At 42.6% G+C, this 20,487-nt stretch overlaps 1 protein-coding gene across 8 annotated transcripts in view; it reads right to left on the bottom strand.

Annotated features, from left to right (window-relative positions):
- Nucleotides 1-20,487, bottom strand: part of KIAA0586 (KIAA0586 ortholog) — a 117,638-nt gene extending 97,151 nt beyond the window's left edge. For 2 of the 8 annotated variants that reach the window (XM_045014225.1, XM_045014224.1), the window contains exons 1-9: nt 20,369-20,482; nt 19,413-19,761; nt 17,686-17,771; nt 17,025-17,094; nt 10,251-10,320; nt 8,216-8,390; nt 4,896-5,132; nt 3,623-3,794; nt 1,300-1,488 (exon numbers count right to left, since the gene is read on the bottom strand). In XM_045014225.1, the coding sequence (XP_044870160.1) occupies nt 1,300-1,488; nt 3,623-3,794; nt 4,896-5,132; nt 8,216-8,390; nt 10,251-10,320; nt 17,025-17,094; nt 17,686-17,771; nt 19,413-19,722 (1,309 nt within the window). In that variant the 5' untranslated portion in view covers nt 19,723-19,761; nt 20,369-20,482. Of the gene's footprint in view, nt 1-1,299; nt 1,489-3,622; nt 3,795-4,895; nt 5,133-8,215; nt 8,391-10,250; nt 10,321-13,471; nt 13,497-17,024; nt 17,095-17,685; nt 17,772-19,412; nt 19,762-20,273 lie in introns of those variants that run through there. The other 6 variants (XM_045014221.1, XM_045014223.1, XM_045014226.1 and 3 more) reach the window with 5 other exon arrangements.

Raw genomic sequence — 20,487 nt, 5'->3', positions numbered from 1 at the left:
TTGATGCTCTCAGACTTGAAGAGAACGATAGATGCCTAGCACACCAGGATAGGGAATGGAAAAATGCAGAAAAGGAGAGGGCAAGTGGAATTAACTAATGGAGCACTGAGAGCATATAAGGAAATAGTAAACAACAAGAACAGAGATGTAGTCAGGGATGAATGATGAGAAGATTCATTCTGATACAGAAGGTAAGAAGCCAGGAAAAGGATTCAAAGATGGAGTGACATGGTCCAAGCAGTGGGCAAGAAAGATTATTTCAGCAGGGCCATTCTGTACGGACTGGAGAGGAGCAAGAGGGAAATCTGGGAGGCCAGAGGGGAGGTTTCAGTAGTCTATGCAGGAAGTAACCAAGTGACAGACAAGCATTTTGTCCACAGGGTAAGAGTGCAAGGGCTGGATTTTTTTCAGATATCCTCAACGGTCACACAAACATAACCAAGTCTTTGTGCTTTTTCAATAAGGTGCTGAAAACTGAATTCTGGGCTGCCAAGCCAGTACCAAGTAGGGCTGTTAAACACTTCCTTTGGTCAACATACTCTGTTTTTATCAATGCAATCCAGTGTACCATCTGCCTTTTTGTGACAGTGTTCAATTTATCTACCATTGTAACTCTTCTGACCTAGCCAGTACTCCCCTATTCAATATTCGTGGGTATGATACTGCATTCCTACACAAACCACCTTACACTTGACTTTACTGCATTTTATATAAGCTCATTCTACCACTGTAATGAAGGCTGAACTGCACTTTAATTCTACCCTCTCAAGTGTCTGAAAGGCCTGTAAGGTGCGCATCATGCATGTTTTGGGATCCCTTCAACATTCCTTACTCAGAAGTCACAAGTTTTGCTTGAGTAAGGAGTAACATATAGGGCCATTAAATACCACACTCACCACACTTCATCCTTCAAGTCTAACATGAAAATATTAAATACTATTGGACACAGAATAGACCCCACTCAACGCCTGCCTCCAACTTGACAACAACCCTTCATTAGTTACTTGGATATTTAATGTTAGGGTCAAAATGCAATGGCAAGACAGTGGGGAAGCTCATCCAGAGTGTTCATTAACAGTACTGCCTTGAACTCCGGGAGTCGTTAATTTAATGCCAGCACTAACTCTTCACCAAACACATTTTTAGAAATGTTGAATGTGTATGCCTAGATTCAGGTAATCCAATAAGAACGGTCTTTAGAGAACGTGAAGATGATACAAGCAATAGCAGCCACTGGCCATGCCCATATCAGTGAAGGCACAAAGGAAGGCTATTTCTGAACTTTCCTCTGACACTTACCCACAACACCTCCATATGCTGATTTGGGCACATTTTCCTTTTCTGCTATAGGTCTCTCTTTCTTTGAAATTTTCTGAGAGATTTTCACGTCTTTTGATACAGGTACAGGAGCATATCTCCGAGGAGCTGGTGTCTTCAGAGGCGATTTCTGTGTACGAACGCCATAATTTCCAAATTGACTTGAATATGCTTAAATTCAGGAAAAAAAATGAACAATTTTTCTTTAAATCCAAAGTTAAAAGATTTTGAAAAGGAAAAAACAAACTCTTCAAAAGCAAACAGAAGTTTAAAAAATCCCCACAGAAATATAAAACATTTCCATTAGCAAGACAAATTTTTTTAAAATAGGTAGTAACTTTGGTATTGAGGAAAGTAAGTGGAATATGTCTACACTGGAGCTGGAAGGTGTTGTTCCCAGCTCGGGTAGACATACCACGCTAGCTCTGATCCAGCTGGCATGCTAAAAATAGAAGTGTACCTGCTGCGGCATGAGCAGCAGCAGGGGCTAGGCACAAGTCTGTACCTAAGGTTCGAATACGATCTTACTCGGGGCAGCTAGCCCCTCCCTGAGCTCACGCTGCCACAGCTACACTTGTATTTTTAACACGCTAGCTCAACCAGAGCCAGCACAGGTATGTCTACCCAAGCTGGAAATTACACCTTCCAGCCCCTGTGTGACACACTGTACCTCAAAATAACCCCCTGTAACCGCCTTATTTACCACTATTCTGTGGTTATATATTTTGTACAAAGTATGCCTTGTGAGGTATCATTTAAAAACTCATGAGCTACTGACCTTTATTATCACATTAGCATGTGTGTATCATCATTGTATATGGAGTTATGAGATTTTGCTATGATTACTTTGTTACTCAACATTTGGGGAGTCTGGGAAATGCCCACAGACCAGCTTCTCAGAAACAACAAAGGCCTGGCACGTCATCCCAAATGTCATGTACACAGAAGGTGCGAGCAAGAAATTTACAATTCATCTGAGACACGCTTTGAATCGCACATACACAGGAGACTTCTCTGTGTATACCCCAGCAGGGGGTGGGGGTGGGGTTGTTCCTCAAGAAGAGGAGGAGGGTATAAAATAAGAGACAATGGCTTCTCCATTACCTCTCTCCTTCCCCACCTCCAGTGAAATAAGATTGCTTGAAAGACTTTGAACTGGGGGGATTGGTCCCAGCTGGGGAAGGTATCCAGCCTACGTACTAAGAACTGTGAACTGCGGGCAACATTCAGAGGGGCGAGAAAAGCTGTTTGTTTCAAATTTTACTTAACTTGGTAAAGTTTAGAAATTATATTGCGATTTTATCATTTTATTTCTTTTTGTAACCAATTCTGACCTTTTATGCCTGTATCACTTATAATCACTTAAAATCTTTCTTTCTATAGTTAATTAACTTGTTTTTATATTTTATCTAAACCAGTCTGCTTTGACTGAAGTTTTTGGGGAATCTCTGCACGGGTTAAGAAGGGCTGGTGAATATTCATTTTCTTTGATAAAATGATGGACTTATGAGCTTGCTCTGTCCAAGACGCACATTTCTGGGGTGCAAGGCTGGGGGGATTTGCAGGTGTTTCCCTGTTTACAGTTCATGAGTGGGTAGGAGAATATTCATGTAACTTAGCTGGGTGTGCCTTACATAAAGGTAAGGTAATAATTGGAGATATACCAATCTCCTAGAACTGGAAGGGACCTTGAAAGGTCATCGAGTCCAGCCCCCTGCCTTCACTAGCAGGACCAATTTTTGCCCCAGATCCCTAAGTGGCCTCCTCAAGGATTGAACTCACAACCCTGGGTTTAGCAGGCCAATGCTCAAACCACTGAGCGATCCCTCCCCCAATGCTGATGGCTGTTTGAAAGCAAAACCTGGAGGGGCTACTTTTCACTAGTATAGCAGTGTAAGAGAAGACCTAGGCTAAAGAGTTAAGGGAGCACAGCGATTCCACAGTCCAAATTGCACCCTGGGAGATGTCACACCCAGTGAAGACACACCCTAACAAGAGTCCAGGGCCCGGTACAGCACGGTCAGGCAGTGTACAAGTTTCCACATTCACTCTCTTTTATAAAACAGTCTTGGGCCTCTCAAATATAATCAGTTGGGTGAGCATAAGAATCCACTAAATACCAAAATCTCACTTTAATTTGATATAAATGTGGTTTTTAGTTTATGTAGTACGCACTGTATTAATGAAGATAAAATCAGTTGTGCAAAAATATTTGTTATTCCTTAGTAATATGTGGTCCTAAATTTATGAAAGCAAGATTAAGACAGAAATAAAACTGAATATCTAAATTAACTGAATTATTCACCTTGGGTGGGCACAGCATTGGTAGAGAATAAATTCCTATGACATGAAGAGACTTGGCTGGTAAGTGGCTGCTGTAGTTCTGGGTTTGTGGAATGCTTTGCCACCAAATTGGAAGATGGTATGTTAACTGGTTGGAAACCACCTGTGTTGATTGCAGAGCTAATGAGATGAGACTAAGAGACAAAAGGTATAAAGTTAATTTAAAAAAAAAAAAGGAATTATAGGTATTAAACAAACAAACAATCTGAACAAGCAAATATGTAATATATTTGTACTAATTGAAATCTGGGGGAAAAAATGATAGGCAGCAGGCTAAGAAAACTAATACTTGATCATTGTTTTGAAAGGTAGAATAAAACAAAACTGACATATAGGAATCTCTCCCCCCTCCAAAAAAGGAGGGAAATAAGTATTCGCATTCTGGCTGGTTCCCAAAAACACAGACAGTAGCATAAGAGGGATTTTTTCCCCAAATTCTTAGGGTATGTCCACTCTGTGATTGCAGCTCAGGTAGACATACCGAATTTAGCTTTAATCTAGCTAGCCCGGGTAGTGGAGCAGTGAAGCTATGGCAGCTCACGCTTCAGTGCAGATTGTTCAAACCCATCCAGAACTATGGGTAATTACTCCCGGGGCTAGTCTTCACTGAAATGCATACTGATGCTGATCCACTGCAGATTAAAGCTAGCTCAGGTATGTCTATCTACGCTACAATCACATACACACATGCCTGACTGCACTGTTATTAAGTTGAAAACTTCCCAAACAGTCTAAGTTACTTGTTCCCATGACAGTGGTATCCAATGGCCTCACAATCTAATGTATTTATCTTCACAACACCCCTATGAGGTAGGGAAGTGTTGTTACCCTCATTTTACAGATGAAGAACTAAAACAGAGAAGCCAAGTGACTTGCTCAAGGTCAAACAGGAAGTCTGTGGCAGATCAGGAATTTGAACTCCATTCTCCAGGTTTAGGCTAACCACAAACCTCCCTAACCACTGGTTCATCCTCCCTCTCTGGAACTAGGTCATAAAACCTCTCTGTCCTATACCACACATTCTCCTCTGCAATTTTAACTGCTTAGACAGGTAAGAAGCCACCAAACTAATCCCCCTGGCATAGACATATGGGCACAATAACAATCTCATACATGTGAAAGTACGGTTGCAGATTTACTCAATTAAAGAAATTTAACAACAAACTTCAGTATAACTAACACCAAGACACAGAGGCAGAGAAACAGCAAGAAGCTCTGTGTTTCCATGCAGGTACCTGGACATGTATTTGTTGCTGTTGTAACTTTTCAAGATGCTGAATCCGCTGTTCCATGAACACAGTCATCTGTTTTTCAAGCTCGTTGACTCTGTCATGACAACGGGATCTCTCCTGTTGTTGAGCCTTTATATTTGTTTGCTGTTCTGCAACGCGTTGTAGCTGCTTGTCTGTCTCCTGCAGTTTACTGAGCAATTCTGAAACGGAGCTAACTTTTGCTTCCAAATCACTTTGAACCTGAGGAAAAAAATTAGACTCTGTAGCTCAGGTATAGTTCAAAGAGAAGTCTAGTTATACATTTTTAAAACTCTTTGAGTTTGAAACCTGAGGCAAGAGGAAACAGGTATTAATACCATTCCTATTTGTTCCCAATATCCCTCCCCCACCATCACATCACATCACACCACACACTTTTTGGCATATATATTTTCTTCAAAAGATTCAGATAATAATAGTCCTGATTTGGGGTGATTTAACAACACCAGGGAACCTTTCCAAAAGATAAATACAGCATTAAAAAGGTAGTGTTCATTAGTGCCAAGCCACCTTTTACCCAAATAAAATGAACAAAAACATCCCTTAAAATAGGCAGTACAAATATTATCAGATTGCTGCAGACTCTCTTTTATGTTAAACCAATCTTTACGTTAACTCTCATTGGCACACACACCCCCATAAAACTATAGCATATAATTATCGCTCTGAGAAAACTGAGGGGTTGGGTTTTTTAAAAAAAAATTCATAGCATGGTCATGGGTGTTTAAATTTAACAGGATATACGTGGCTGCCGAGTCTTTTTCCCTCTCCCCTCCGAATGCTGCCATTTTCCCAACAGCAAGGAGGCAGAAGCAGGCATTCTCACTTCCACCTCCCTGCCAAGGCCAAACCTGCTCACAGGGTTACTGGGGGGTGGGGTGGGGGTTGTCTCATCATCCGGTACAGTCCGTCCAGCCCAGCGCAGCCTAGGATAGGGATTGGGATTGACACGCCCCACACTCAGCTCCGGACCAAGGCTGTTGCACGGTTGCTTCCTGTCCAACTTGCAGGGAGAGGGGGCGGGACAGACAACACACGGCAGTTAGGAGCTCTGATCCACCCCACAGCAGTGCCCAACAGGCAACGGAGCTGAGACCAGGATCCGCTGCTTGGAACACAAGCAGAGATGAGAGGGGCCCTGCCCTGACCGGGGCGGCTCTAGCGATTTCGCCGCCCCAAGCACAGCGGCACGCCGCGGGGCGCTCTGCCAGTCGCTGGTCCCCCGGCTCCGGTGGACCTCCTGCAGACGTGCCTGCGGAGGGTCCACTGGTCCCGCGGCTCCGGTGGACCTCCCTCAGGCACGCCTGCGGATGCCCCACCGAAGCCACGGGACCAGCGGACCCTCTGCAGGGACGCCTGCGGGAGGTCTGCCGGAGCCGCCTGCCGCCCTCCTGGCGACCGGCAGAGCACCCCCCGCGGCATGCTGCCCCAAGCACGCGCTTGGCATGCTGGGGCCTGGAGCCGCCCCTGGCCCTGGCAGGGGAATCCGTATGAGACTCTAATCCATCTCTGTTCAATCCTGCTGCTCAGTGTAATTCTGATAGCTGCTGATGCCCCCTACGTAGACCACTGCTTCTGGTGCAAGGCCACAAGCACAGACTGGTGGGAACACAACATCATGCAGGCTTGGGATGACCAGCAGTGGGTCCAGAACTTTTGCATGAAGAAAGCAACATTTCTGGAGCTTTGTGAGCAACTCGCCCACATCCTCCAGCATAAAGAGACACATCTGAGGTCACTCTTGGCAGTCCAGAAGCAGGCTGCTAGAGCTGTCTGGACGCTGGCTACTCCAGACTGCTAGAGGTCCATTGGCAAACAGTTTGGGGTTGGAAAGTCGACTGTGGGTAAAGTGGAGGCAAACAGGCATGGTGGTTTACCCCAAAGTGGTTGACATTAAAGCTATTCCAAAGGTAACTGCTGACTTTGAGAGAACGGGGTTTCCTGACTGTGGCGGGGCTATTGATGGCATTCAGGTGCCTATAATTTGCCCTCCTCAAGGAGCACGAGTACATAAACCACAAAGAGTACTACTCCATTGTTATGCAGGCACTCGTGGACCACAGAGGCAGATTTATGAATGTCAGCATGGAAAGTTCACGATGCCAGTTTTTTGACGCTCAGGAGTCTACATTCATAGACAAGCTGGGACACTATTACAACCAAATGACATTGAATTAAAGGGTGTTACTATCCCCATTGTTATTCTGGGGATCTATAAACAGCGGTGTAATCTATCAAACATGGGCTTTCTCCCATCCTATTCACTATCTACTGTGACACTTCCCAGGGTACCCAGGGCTGTGAAGCACAGCACTACCACCTGCCCTTACCCTGAGGGAATCTTGTCTGTGTCTGCTGTGGATCAGCTCCCTGACTCCAAAGGTTCTGGCAACACAAGCTGCCTTCCAGGCTTCTGCAAGCCTCGTGCTCTCTGTACAGGTTAGCAACAGGTACACACCAACCCCTGAGTCCTCAGAGCATCCCTCTGGAGTGCCCAGCCCCTGATCCACTGAACATTCACTGAACAATTAGATCCTCTTCTCCTAAGGGTATAGTACACATCAGCTTACAAGATCCAGCTCAGGATCACTAATCTGCTTAACATACAGCACTTATATTTACAGTGAAAGCAAGAATAAGTTTATCATCAAAGAACAGAGACTCAACTGACAGTAAGAATTTTGGAAACAAATGGTTACATATCAAACAAAGTCATAACACACATTCTAGAACCTCAACTTCACTCGCAAGACATTCCCCTATCTCCTACAGAACAGCTTACTCCCAAGTCCTTTCCCCAGCATTGTCAACCAGGATGTCTGAGATCCTCCTTCCATGTTTGTCTCAAGGCACACTGCCTTTATATATAATATAAAAACAAAGTTCTCACATATTTTCTGTATATACATTTCACAATGATTAAGACGATCAGAAGGGGGACAGACTTTCAGCAGAGATCTTACATGACCCCTTCTGGTAAACCCAGAAGATCCCTGTACCCCAATGTACCCTGTGCCTTCTGCCAACTGGCAACAAGAGGCCCTTGGGTCACACCTACAAATACATAAAAGAGATCTAACTGAACGCACCCAGTGTTTGTATCCTTTTGTCATCCCCTCCTACTGCCCCAATGAGCCATGCTGTTCATCGAGATGACTGTGAGCACATATGAAGAGAATACAAATGAAAGACAGTGGGAGCTTCACTACTAGCCAACTCAGACTTATTTATTATTTCTATTATTTAACTTGATAGAGAACTAATTTTACCAAAAAATGTCTTACTTTGAGAAGTGGAGCAGTTGTAGCAATGGCAGCTGCTGTGGCTGCCGCGATGGTTGTAGCTGAATCTATATTGCTGTGTGCTGATCTGGTATCTTGAGTACTCTCTTTCTTTTCCGCAGATACATTTTCTAAAAGCTGTACCTTCACCTCCTTAAATACAGGAGGGTTTTGGGTTCTATAAATACAAAACAGATCTTCCTGTGAATGGCATTCTTGTCAATTCCTGATCAAACATAACGTTCCCGTTCCCTCCACTCCTTCCCCATAAACTATTAGCCATTGTGAGGCTTTCCAGGGATACCCAGGGTTGTGAGGGGCCTCACCACCACCTGCCCTTAGCATGTCTGTGCCTGTTATGGATCAGCTCCATGAAACTACCAGCCTCTGGCAACACAAGCTGCCTTCCAGGCCTCAGCAGGCCTTACTCTCTCTGTACAGGTTAACAACACACACACACCAACCCACAAGCCTTCCAAATATCCCTCTGAAATGCTCAGCCCCGTTTAACTGGACACTCACAGAACTCCTAGATTCGCTACCTCCAAAGGAATAGTACACATCAGGTTGTAAGAGTCAACTTAATACACAGCACTTAGGTATACTTATAGTGAAAACAAGAATACCTTTATTATCAAAGAACAGAGATTCAAGTGAAAGAACGAGAATACAGTGAACAAATAGTTACATATAAAACAGAATCATTACATGCTTTCTACAGCCTAAGCTTAATACACAAGGCATTCCCTATCCCTTACAAGATAGCATACCGAAAGTCTTTTTCCAAGCATTTTCAGTCAGGTTGGATGAAATCCCTTCTCATAAGATAGAATCCAATGGCAACTTGTCCTCACAGAATGAAGGAATAACTTGGGGGTTCATCTGCACCCAGATATAGTTTCAGAAGTTCACTGTCCTACTCCTAAGCAGGATAACTCTTGCTGGTTTTGTTTTTTCCTGCAACCTCCACAACCTATTGATTGGTATTTTGCTTGGTCTGTAAATGGGCATCCACTGAGAACCACATAATACTTAATTTGCACATGACCAGCCAGAGTGAGATAAGCATCTCTTCCCATCTCCCCGCCAGGAATATGTGGATTATCTTTTGGTGACCTGTCTTAACTCACAGACCTAAAGAACATAATTTTTAGTATCTATACATAACTTCACATATTTTCTGTACATGCATCTCACAATTATTATGATTTCCAGTATGACACAGACTTTCATTACCGACCTTACATGACATTCTTTGCTGGACCAGCATGTAGATATCAGACCCAGGGGATTCTTATAACCCTTATGTACCCCTGTGCCCTTTTGCCAATTGGCATCAAGAGGTCTTTGGGTCAGACCCATACATGCATTTATGGCTTCTCCAACAATAAACTTCCTTTAAAGAAAAATTACACATTTCTCCCACACAGCTGACACTACAGAATTTTATTTAAATCTTTATTGCAACAAGATAATAAAGATTTGTTACAGAGGTACCATTTGTTAATGTTTGTAATATTAAGGGCATGGTCTGTATGACTGCCACCATGACACACAACAGGGTTACATGCTGGCGGTCACCTAGTTCAATTACATATGCAGTTCTAGACTGTGGTATAGACTTGACCTTATTCAAGCAGTCTGTAACCAGGCTACAGTCCAAGTTGAAGGCTGCTAGCAGCAGGGACCTTATCTCTTTATTTGTTTGTAAAATGCCTAGCATGCTTTTGGCACTAAATAAATCAGAACAATTCCTGCCCCCTTTCTGGAACACTAAGGCATTATTCCAAAAGGTTTTTGAAAGCGTTAAAGAAAAAAAATTGTACAAAATAGTAAAGACACTGTATTGCAAATAGACTTCAAACCAGAAAATGAGTTCTGAAAAAATACTTCCACAAGTATAAACAGAATATTAATGGAGGAGAATGAAGAACTATTTTCCTTTTACCAGTGCTACTAAGAGGGATCAGGGAAACCAGGAACCACATATCTTAATAGAAACTTAACAGCTGAGACATTATTAACACCTCAAACTTACCTCTGCTTTAATACAGCGCGTAAAGCTTCTTTCTCGCCAGTAGTGTACTGAGAAATAAATATATCACCATCTGTGAAACAAGAATATAATATACACTTTGTCAATTTAATTTTCAGGTCTCCTTTTATAAAGGTGGTAAAAAAGTTATTTCAGTAACATGTAGAAATCTGGTATAAAGTACATCACAGCTGAATACACAAGCCACGTTATTTCAGAGTGTAAATGTTTTCTTCAGACAAATATTAGGCATCATTTAACATAAGGCTAAAAAAATCTGAGTATTGTTGACTACTGTGTTTTAAAAATATTCAGTGATAAGACAACCCAATGTGCTTTGAAAATAACTATAAATTTATTCTCTCTCACATAAAGCATTGAAGAATTTAAGAATGCTGTCAAAATAATAACCATTTTGAATGTGTGCACCACATGACATATACATTTAAATTGTGCAAACTCTAACCAAAACTTTCTAATAAACAAAAATGAACTAAAACTGCATGGTATTAATATTAGTTTTTCCTGTACTATCATAAAGTACAACAAAAGCCTTCACCCACCATCAAATGCTCTAGAACAGGGGTGGGCAAACTTTTGGCCCAAGGGCCACATCTGGGTATGGAAATTGTATGGGGGGCCAAGAATGGTCAGAAAATTAGGGGCTGGGGTGCGGGAGGGGGCTCCAGGCTGGGGCGGGCGGTTGGGGTGGGGGTACGGGCTCCAGCTGGGGGTGCAGGCTCTGGTGTGTGGCTAAGTATGCGGGGTTGGGGGTGCAGGAGAGTGCGCTGGGCTGGGACTGACAGGTTTGGAGGGGGATCAGGGCTGGGGCAGGGGGTTGGAGTGTGGGAGGGGGTCAGGGGTCCAGGCTCCGGGTGGTGCTTACCTCAAGCAGCTCCTGGAAGCAGCAGCATGTCCCCCTTCCGGCTCCTACGCGAAGGCACAGCCAGGCGGCTCTGCGTGCTGCCTCATCCACAGGCACCACTCCCATAGCTCCCATTGGCCTCAGTTCCCAGCCAATGAGAGCTGTGGGGGTGGTGCTTGGGGCAGGGGCAGTGTACAGAGCCCCCTGGCTGCCCCAATGTGTAGGAGCCAGAGAAGGGACATGCCGCTGCTTCCAGGGGGCACGCGGAGCCACAGCACGCGCTGAGTGGGACAAGCCCCCAACCCTGCTCCCTGGCTGGAGCACTGGAGCGAGGCAAGCCCCAGACCCCGCTACTCGGCGGGAGCTCGAGGGCTGGATTAAAACGTCTGAAGGGCCAGATGCAGCCCCAGGGCCGTACTTTGCCCACCCCTGCTCTAGAAGGTCCCCTAATCAGGATTCTCTCCCACTGTGCATCACAGAGGACCCCAAATCCAATAGTCATAAGCAAGCTGCACCAAGTTTACTTAGTATAGGATCTTGAAAATTCAGAGGAAGCAGCACTGCTTGCCACTGGTAAACTATGTTACAATATAACCTTGCTAATATGCATATTGCTAATCTGCACATTTTATAATGCACACACAACAGAGCATCCTTTTACCTCCCTCTCAGCAAAGATTTAACAGAAGTTGTAGTAAGATCTCATTATCGATACTACTGTACATTATTTAACAAAACACATATGCTTCACCTTGATAAGAAGGGCTCGGCCCTCTTCACCCCACCCTGAGGGCTGCACAGAGGGTGGATCTTTTCTTAATATACTAGGTAGTATCAGATAAGGTTAAAGTGCACTTGATAAGCAATGAACAAAGTAAATTTTGCAATGCATTAACCTTACTCATTTTTAACTGTTTACTTATTTATCAATTTGTGAAATTCGGTAATTCACAATGGGGTCTCCTCCTCAATAATGTTCTAAAAAGTGACTAGGTTTAAAGATGCCCTTTGTTACTCTACAAATCCGATCCTTGTACATATTTAGTTATATCTGCTAATCTCAGTGTTTAAAGGGGGTGGGGGGATACGCATTCCTATTTACCCTTGTAATCAAAGAACAGTGAATCTGTGCAACTCCACTGAGGGCAATGGGGTTGCAAAGGTTGACTGAGGTCAGAATTTGCCCTATGGTGACAATGAACAATCCAGGAAGAATCACTGACTGATTCCAGACTGAGTTTGCAAGGCTGGCAGTTAGAAGCATCTTTATACATGTAAGCTGAGCACACAGAATCTGAAAATCATTCAAGTACAACTATGGATCTTCTTTCTACAGGGACAAGGTCGGCGAGGTAGTATCTTTTGTGGGACCATCTTCTGTTGGTGAGAGAGACAAGCTTCAAGTCACACAGAGCTCTTGTTCCGGAGTGGGAAAGGAACTCTGAGCATCTCAGTTAAATGCATGGTGGAACAGATTGTTTTGCGTAAGTAGTTAGAATATATTCTAAGGGACCGTTCAAGATAGAGTGGCTTGTTAACACCTCTGCAATCACAGGACAAAAAGAGGGGGTTAGTGGGTTACAGACTGTTGTAATAAGCCATAAACCCAGTCTCTGTTCAGTCCGTGAGTTTCAGTTTCTAGCAGAGTAATGAATTTATGCTCCCAAGCTCATCTTTTGAAAGTGTTGTGCAGGTTTCCTTTGAGGATGAGGACTGATAGGTCAGATATAGAGTGACTGCCTTGTGACAACCTAGGATGCTAGGAGTATCTTTCCCAGAGAGCTCTGTGGCTTGAAAGCTTGTCTCTCTCACCAACACAAGATGGTCCAACAAAAGCTATTACCTCATCCACCTTGTCTCTAATATCTTGGGACCAACCTGGCTGCAAATACACTGCATGCTCCTTTTTACAGTTGTTTTACAGCCTACGGCGTAGAACTATACTTTAAAAATTGGCATCTCTGATTTAAATGAGAGATTAGGATTGGGAAAAATATTTAGATTTTATTAATTTAAATTCATTTTTTCAACATGGAAATAGTGAGTTTTAAATTATTCACTTTTATACAACCAATATAAGCTACAGGAATCTAACAGTTATCCCTATATACAGGGATATCCGGAGACAGAAAAGTTCAAGAACTGATGTATTCTCACAAGGAACCTCAGGATTTACAAATTTATTTTAGACGCATGTAGGAGAGGGACAAAAGCATTATGAATAGAATTCATAGCAGTTACTCTCAAAAGAATCAAACACATTTTGAAAGAAATTAAGAAAAACTATTAGAGGAAAGTAATAATTTATCATAAAATGAAGTGAACTAAACATTTTAGCAATTTACTACAGGACCATTACCTGACCACATGGCACTTCAGTTTAAGATTACACAACCTACCCCCCTCCAAATTGCACCTAAGGCACCAAACTCCCAACAGAAGGAATCGCTCACAAACAACTTGTTTAGTTGTAAGTAGGTTCCCATAACAACAATCCAACCCTTGCACCAATCCTTAAAGGGGCTATAGTTTCTCTTAAGTTTGACAACTAAACAGAGAAAAAACACACATAATCTTCTTTTAGATAGATTTCAGGCCAGAAGAGACTATTATGATCATCTAGCCCAGTGGTCCCCAAACTTTTCATAGTTGCAATCCCCCCTACCCCTGTCTCACTCACTCCCCTTCCCTCCCCTCTATCCCCCCGGGAGCCAGGGCCAGGATGGGGGGGGGGCAGACAGGAGTAAGAGAGCCAAGGCTGGGGCCGCAGCTGAGGCCAGAATGGAGCCACGTCCAGGAGTCCAGGCTCGGGGCGGGTCCAGGGCTGGGAGCAGAGCCGCAGCTGGGGGCCGAGCCGCAGCTGGGGGCCGAAGCTGGGTGCAGGGCTGGGAGCGGAAGCTGCAGTTAGGGGACAAAGCTGGGGGCAGGGATGGAGCCAGGGCTGCGGCTGGGGGCGGGGTCAGGAGTGAGGCTGAGTGGCACTCCCTCCCTGCCCCTGATGGGGGCTGGCCCGGACCCTACCGCACCCCCTCGAATGTTCCTCTGGGGGACACGCCCCAGTTTGGGAACCTCTAATCTAGCCTGAACTCCTGCGTAACACTATAAAATTTCATCCTAAATCAGTATTTTTAGAATTACATCCACATAATGAGACCTTTAAAAGATTTTCCTTCATGATATTGAAAAGAATTCAGAAAGAAGTCTTGTATGTCTGGGCAGCTAGCTTCCGCACCATCATTTTAAGTATTATCAGGATAACTGTGTTTTCAATTATTTCTTCCAACAAATATTTATTAAAAAACTCACAGAAAGCAAAACCACTGCCAATGCTCAGGAAAGAGACTATAATTATGTCTTTAAGAGTTAACAATTTTACACAGAACATAGGTTTTTTTAGTGCAGATATTCCATACGATATGTAATTAAAAGGTGAGAGAGAAATATTAAATACAGATTTATTTGCCTATATAAACATCTGATTATTAAAGCTAAAAGAGTTTTAAAATGTAGTTTACTTTTTGGTTATAAACTCCTTTCATGTTCGATGCATCACTTAGTAAAATGCTGCACAAATTATAGATGAATAACTTTTTTTTAAATAGCTTATTTAGAACTGAACAAAACATTCATAGAAAGCCAGCATGGACCATTGTGATCATCTAGTCTGTTCTCCAACATAGCTAGGCTATAGGAATTCCCTGAATTAATTCCTGTTTGAAATAGAGGATATATTTATCTTTATTTAAAAGTTTCCAGTGATGGAGGATTAACCATAGCCCTTAATAAGTTGTTCCAATGGTTAATTACCCTCACAGTTAGAAACGTATTTCTTCTTTACAATGTGAATTTGTTTAGCTTCAACTCCATGGGGGGATTGTGTTTATAACTTTGTTAGATTGAAGAGCCTTCTTTATCAAGTTTCTTTTCTCCATATAGGTACTTACAGACTGTGATCAAGTCACCCATAACCTTCTCTGTAAATTAAACAGATTGAGCTCCTTGAGTCTATATCACTACAAGGCACGTTTTCTAATCCTTTAATCATTCTCATAGTTCTTCTCTAAACCCTCTCCAATTTATCAACACCCTTCTTGAATTGTTCACACCAGAACTGGACACAGGATTCCAGTAGTGCTTGCACCAATGCCAAATACACAGAGGTAATAACTCTCTACTCTTACTCAAGGTTTCCCTGCTCATGCATCTAAGGCAGTGGTGGGCAACCTGTGGCCAGCTGATCTAAGGACTACATTAGCACTTCTGGCCACAGCACTGCGCAGGAAGCTTACGCTCAGCTGGTTATCCACCATGACCGCCAAGTCTTTTTCAGAATCACTGCTTCTCAGTATACAGCCTCCTACCTAAGTATGACATTTGGCCATTCTGAAATACATATTGTTTGCTTGAGTCCTGCTTACCAAGCAATCCAGTTAGGTCAGTATCAGTGATCTCTCTGCCTCATTATTCACCACTTCCCCAATCTCTGTCATCTGCAAACTTTATGGGTAATGATTGTTTTCTTCCAGCTTATTGATAAAAAATGTTAAATAGTGTAGGGCCAAGACCTAAGTTCCCTGTAAACTGCATAGCCCTCTCTCCCCATTGCAGCTCCAGGCTAGCCTGCACCCCATTATCCCAAACCCCTCATCCCCAGCCCTATCTCAGGGCCTGCAGCACCCCCAGCCACAGCTCTCACCCCCTTGCCCCCCAACCCTCTGCCCCAGCCCTGAACCCCCTCCTACACTCTGAACCCCTCATCCCCGGCCCCACCCCAGAGCCTTCACCCCTAGCCGGAGCCCTCAACCCCCACACCCCAACCCTGTGCCATAGCCCTGAGCCCCCTCCCACACCCTAATCCCCTCATCCCCAGCCTCACCCCAGAGCTCACACCCCCAGCCAGAGCCCTTACCCCCCCCACACACACCCTAACCCTGTTCCCCAGCCCTGAGCCCCCTCCCACTTTCTGAACCCCTCGGCCCCACCACACATCACCTCCATATTGGTGCACATAACAAAATGCATTCCGCATGTGGACATAAAAAATTAGAGAGAACACTGGCCAAGACCCAATCTGTGCAGGACCTCACTAGAAATACATCTGCTCGATGATGATTCCCTGTTTACAATTATGTTTTGAGACCTATCAGTTAGCCAGTTTTTAAACCATTTAATGGGATATGTTGATTGTGTATTCTAATTTCTTAATCAATATGTTGTGCAATACCAAGTCAAATGCCTTTCAGAAGTCTATTACAGCCACACTATTACACTTATCAACCAAACTTGAAGTATCAAAAAAGATGAAATTGCAATGTTACCAGTGCTGTTAATATGTTATACATATTAATTTTAAAAAAATATATAATTTAGGGGACAAAACTGACCAATGTAATTAAAATACAAATCCCATTTTCAAAAAGCTGATTCCAAACAAAGCTCATTTTTAAAAGATACCGCTTCTCCTAGAAATTGGTTGCTTGCAAAAATATGCACACTCACTGCAGCAGTTACTGACCTCATGCTAATGTCACCAGACAAGCACTTCGAAACAAAAATTGCAAGCTCTTGGATATTCTACTAAAAGGCATGCACCACTTCAGTACTAGGAGGCTGCCAAGATTTCCGGCAATGCAGTTTAATACACTTCTGGAAGGTGCTCGGATACTACAGTGATGAGCATAGTGTATGACCTCGTATGGTAAAGTACAGAATGAAACAGAATAGAACTCCCACTGTTAAAAAGCAAGGATTTAAGTTATCTTCATTTTACTAGTGAAAGTCATGAACTGCAGCATCTTGACTAACAATTTTTATACTGAAGGAAAAGATATGAAACAAACATATTTTATAGCTATTTTCCAAAATAGCTGTTTTCTTAACAATGGTTATAGAAGTCTGATATTTTGTCTTACCTTCTCGTTTATTTCCATCTTCCATTACTTGCAAAGGAACTCCTTTTACTGCAGCTTCCTTAGAGTAATCCTTTAGGGATAGGTGCATAAAACAGATCTCAACAAATACAGACTACAGAAAATATAGCAAATATAAAAGGAGAAACTAATTGAGCTAGAAAGGGTCACATCAAAATATTAAAGAAATTTCAATAGATTGATATGAACTAATGTCTATTTAAATGAACAATGACAGGAAGCAAAAGAAACTATAATCATAATATTAAAGGTCTTCAGGAAATCATATTGATTTGAGCTATTCAAGGAGCAGAAATTTCATAGGAAGAATTACACTATAATTTGAAAAAACATGCTATAGGTGGAACATAAGAAAACGATGCATTCATATTCACTATATACTAGATAGGTTAAGAGAATATGAAGGCTCTGGATCCTGCAAAGACTTATGCATGTGCACTGACTTCAATACTTCCAGCGCATAAACTTAAGCACATGCAGAAGTCTTCATGGGAACAGGGCCTAAGTCAGATAAGCCCCTGGGAGAGAAAAGTAGTTTGCTGATGTACTAAAATTTGGATCATATATATAAACCTTTTAAGATGGAAGTATGGCATACACTTCAGGATTGTAGGATCAGGAATAGAACAGTAACTCTTCTTACCTTCTGTGATAATAGCGTGGGTTCTAAATCATTTTCTACTGAAAGAAGATGTTCTGAACTTCTTTCAGCCAACATACTTCGGACAGCTAAAATAAGAGAGACTTTAGTGTAGTTATGCACATGTAGTTTATGCATCTTTGACAGGTATCACTAGTCTGTCCCAGATCTTAGTCATTTCTATATCTCTAGATTTAAAAATCTAAACTAAACAAAATGACCTTCATTGCACAAATGAGCTGAGTGTCAACTTGGAACTGGCATATTAATGAACAATGCCTGAGATGCAACATTAACCTGTTTGACATACAACAGAAACTTGCTGAAAGTGAGAATCGCAAATGATGCAATGACAACTCGGGATCAGATTCAGTATGAAATCAACATAAATTAACGGGGTAATGCATTCTGATGCCCTTTTACAAGGATAACATCTTGTAAAGTTGTGTGATCCTTTGATCAACAATGAAAACTTTATTTTCTAAGGAGATAAGAGGCACACTCTAGCTCAGTAAATTCATGGCACAGTATGTGTCAATTTTAGCTATTTTAAATGAACCCATTACTGTAGTTTCTAGGTGATAGGGAATAAGATATAGCTTTAGCTGCCAGACATCTAAGATACACTTGAAATGTAGGGAGAACACTGTTAAAGGGATGTCATCAACTTAAAAAAAATAATTAAATTTCTAACCTTAAAATGCTTTACTTACTATTGTAGCAAGCACCAAAAATTACCAGAATTTAAAGATTAGAGGAAATAATATATTATGTTTTTTTTGGTTTACCTGTATATTTGCCAGTTTCACTGTTTCAGCTGTATAAGTAGTTAATTGGGTTCAGCTGTTTGTGTGAGTCTTTCACAAAGCAACACCACAGAAAAAAACTAAACTGTAAAGATCTCATTTTAATATTGTAATCACAGTAATTACCAGGGAGAGTCAGGAGCAGCTGTTGTATCTGAAACTCTTTTTAAAACACAGTTTTTTTAAACTGACTACCTTTCAAGTTAAATGTGTCCCTCTAAACATGCAAACATTATGTAACCAAAACAGAGGGGTCACTGGAATTACCTTTTTTGAAATATCCATACAAAACATGTAATATTTAACATATTTTCATAACTGTTTTCTCTACTCTAAACTGCCAATAAATATTTCTTTCTAATCTCAGTAAGTTTTGGTCATCATACATTGAGAAATCTATCAGTTCCAGCTCTCAGAGCAAATTAATCTGTCATTTTAAAGTTAGAGAAAGCTGCAAGTGCATGAAAAGGTCTGTGATCTTTCCTCCAGTACAGTGGTACAGAAGGACCTGCAATCCCCATGTAGGTACAAAGAGGGCTAAAACGATCAAAAGGTACAAGACACAGAATATCTTTCTTTCTAATTCATCATAATGAATAGCCAATAGCAAATTTATCATCACAATGAATGTACTACACAGAATTTGGAGCAATATTTAAGAAGTGTGTGAAGTCTGGGGACATTTTATACAGAGTTAGAAAAACATTCTAAAATATTTTATACAAAACATGTTAAAAACAAAACAGTATTTCACAAAACTGGCTAAATGGCATCCGGTCAATTAGGAAATTTAAAAAAGGTATAACCAATTCATATCAATCTTTACAGACAACGTTCCTAATATACATACGTCCATAAATGACATGCTGGAAAAAGGATCTGACTAGACAAATTACATCACAGAAATTGGGTTTGATCACATACCCTGTGTAACGCTGCTGGAGGTAGTGACAGTTGATCTATTCGGCAGAGGTTTGTTTGCTGACAATGCTGGAGGAATATAGGATGTTTTGTCTCTAATCAAAGCTGCATCATCTGCCTGGTAGGGAGAAGCCACTTCACGAAGCTTCTTTACTGAAATTTTAACTTTTTTTCTACTGCAGTCAGTAGCTGCTGTCCAAGTGCCAGTGGGCTTTTCCTTTGCGTGGAGGCTGGTGGAGCGGATAAGTACATCACCGGCAGTGAAGCTAGCCATAGAGTCCTGGCTGACACTAGAATTACTTTCCACCTCCATGAAGAGCTCACAATGCAGTTTTCAACACGTCCAAACAACCTATTAATGGGGTTTAATAACATTATTAACAAACTAAAAGGGATAGTTTATTAATGCTCATGAACTGATTACGGAGAGGGGCACTCACATCACAAAAACCTAAGATTAGAGAAATAAAAGGTGGGGGGGAAGTGAGTGGGGTTTACAAGGTACAGTAGTCAGATTCCAGCAAATTATCCCTGGATCTAAGCCAACATAAACAACCAGTCACCGCTCCTTCCTCTCAGCCCTCATCGTCTTGCCATAGGAGGGGCAAGGACTATCTACCCTGAATAGTTCTAATGGACCTAACACCACAGTATTTCGGTACCAAGCAGGGCCCATCTAGCCAGCAACAGTGCTATAGCGAGGACAGGGTGCAACACACCCGTCAAGACTTGGGATGCAGGACCCCTCCCTCCTCCCGCACAGGCTCCCTCCCCTGCCCCCCTGCAGGGCACAGGGTGCACGGCTCCCTCCCCCATCCCCAACCCTCCGCAGCCCCAGGAGTACAGCCTCCCCCCCAGAACCACCTTGGGGTGCAGGGTGCCCTCGCCCCGTTTTCCCCGGAAGCTGCAGCACACCCTCATTCAACCCCTTCCCAGCAGCCACCGGAAATGCTAGTTACCATGGTAACAGCACCAGCTACCCCCCGGCTCCCGCCGCTTCCAATCCAGTGGCGCCTGCCTGCCCAATCCTTTCCCGGGTAGCACCGCGCATGCGCTTGCTACTGTAGGCTTCCGGAAG

This window comes from Mauremys mutica, chromosome 4, assembly GCF_020497125.1.
Source record: "Mauremys mutica isolate MM-2020 ecotype Southern chromosome 4, ASM2049712v1, whole genome shotgun sequence".
Taxonomy (NCBI): domain Eukaryota; kingdom Metazoa; phylum Chordata; order Testudines; family Geoemydidae; genus Mauremys; species Mauremys mutica.
Note: the sequence above shows the minus strand (reverse complement) of the source record. Positions and strands in the feature narration are given on the sequence as shown.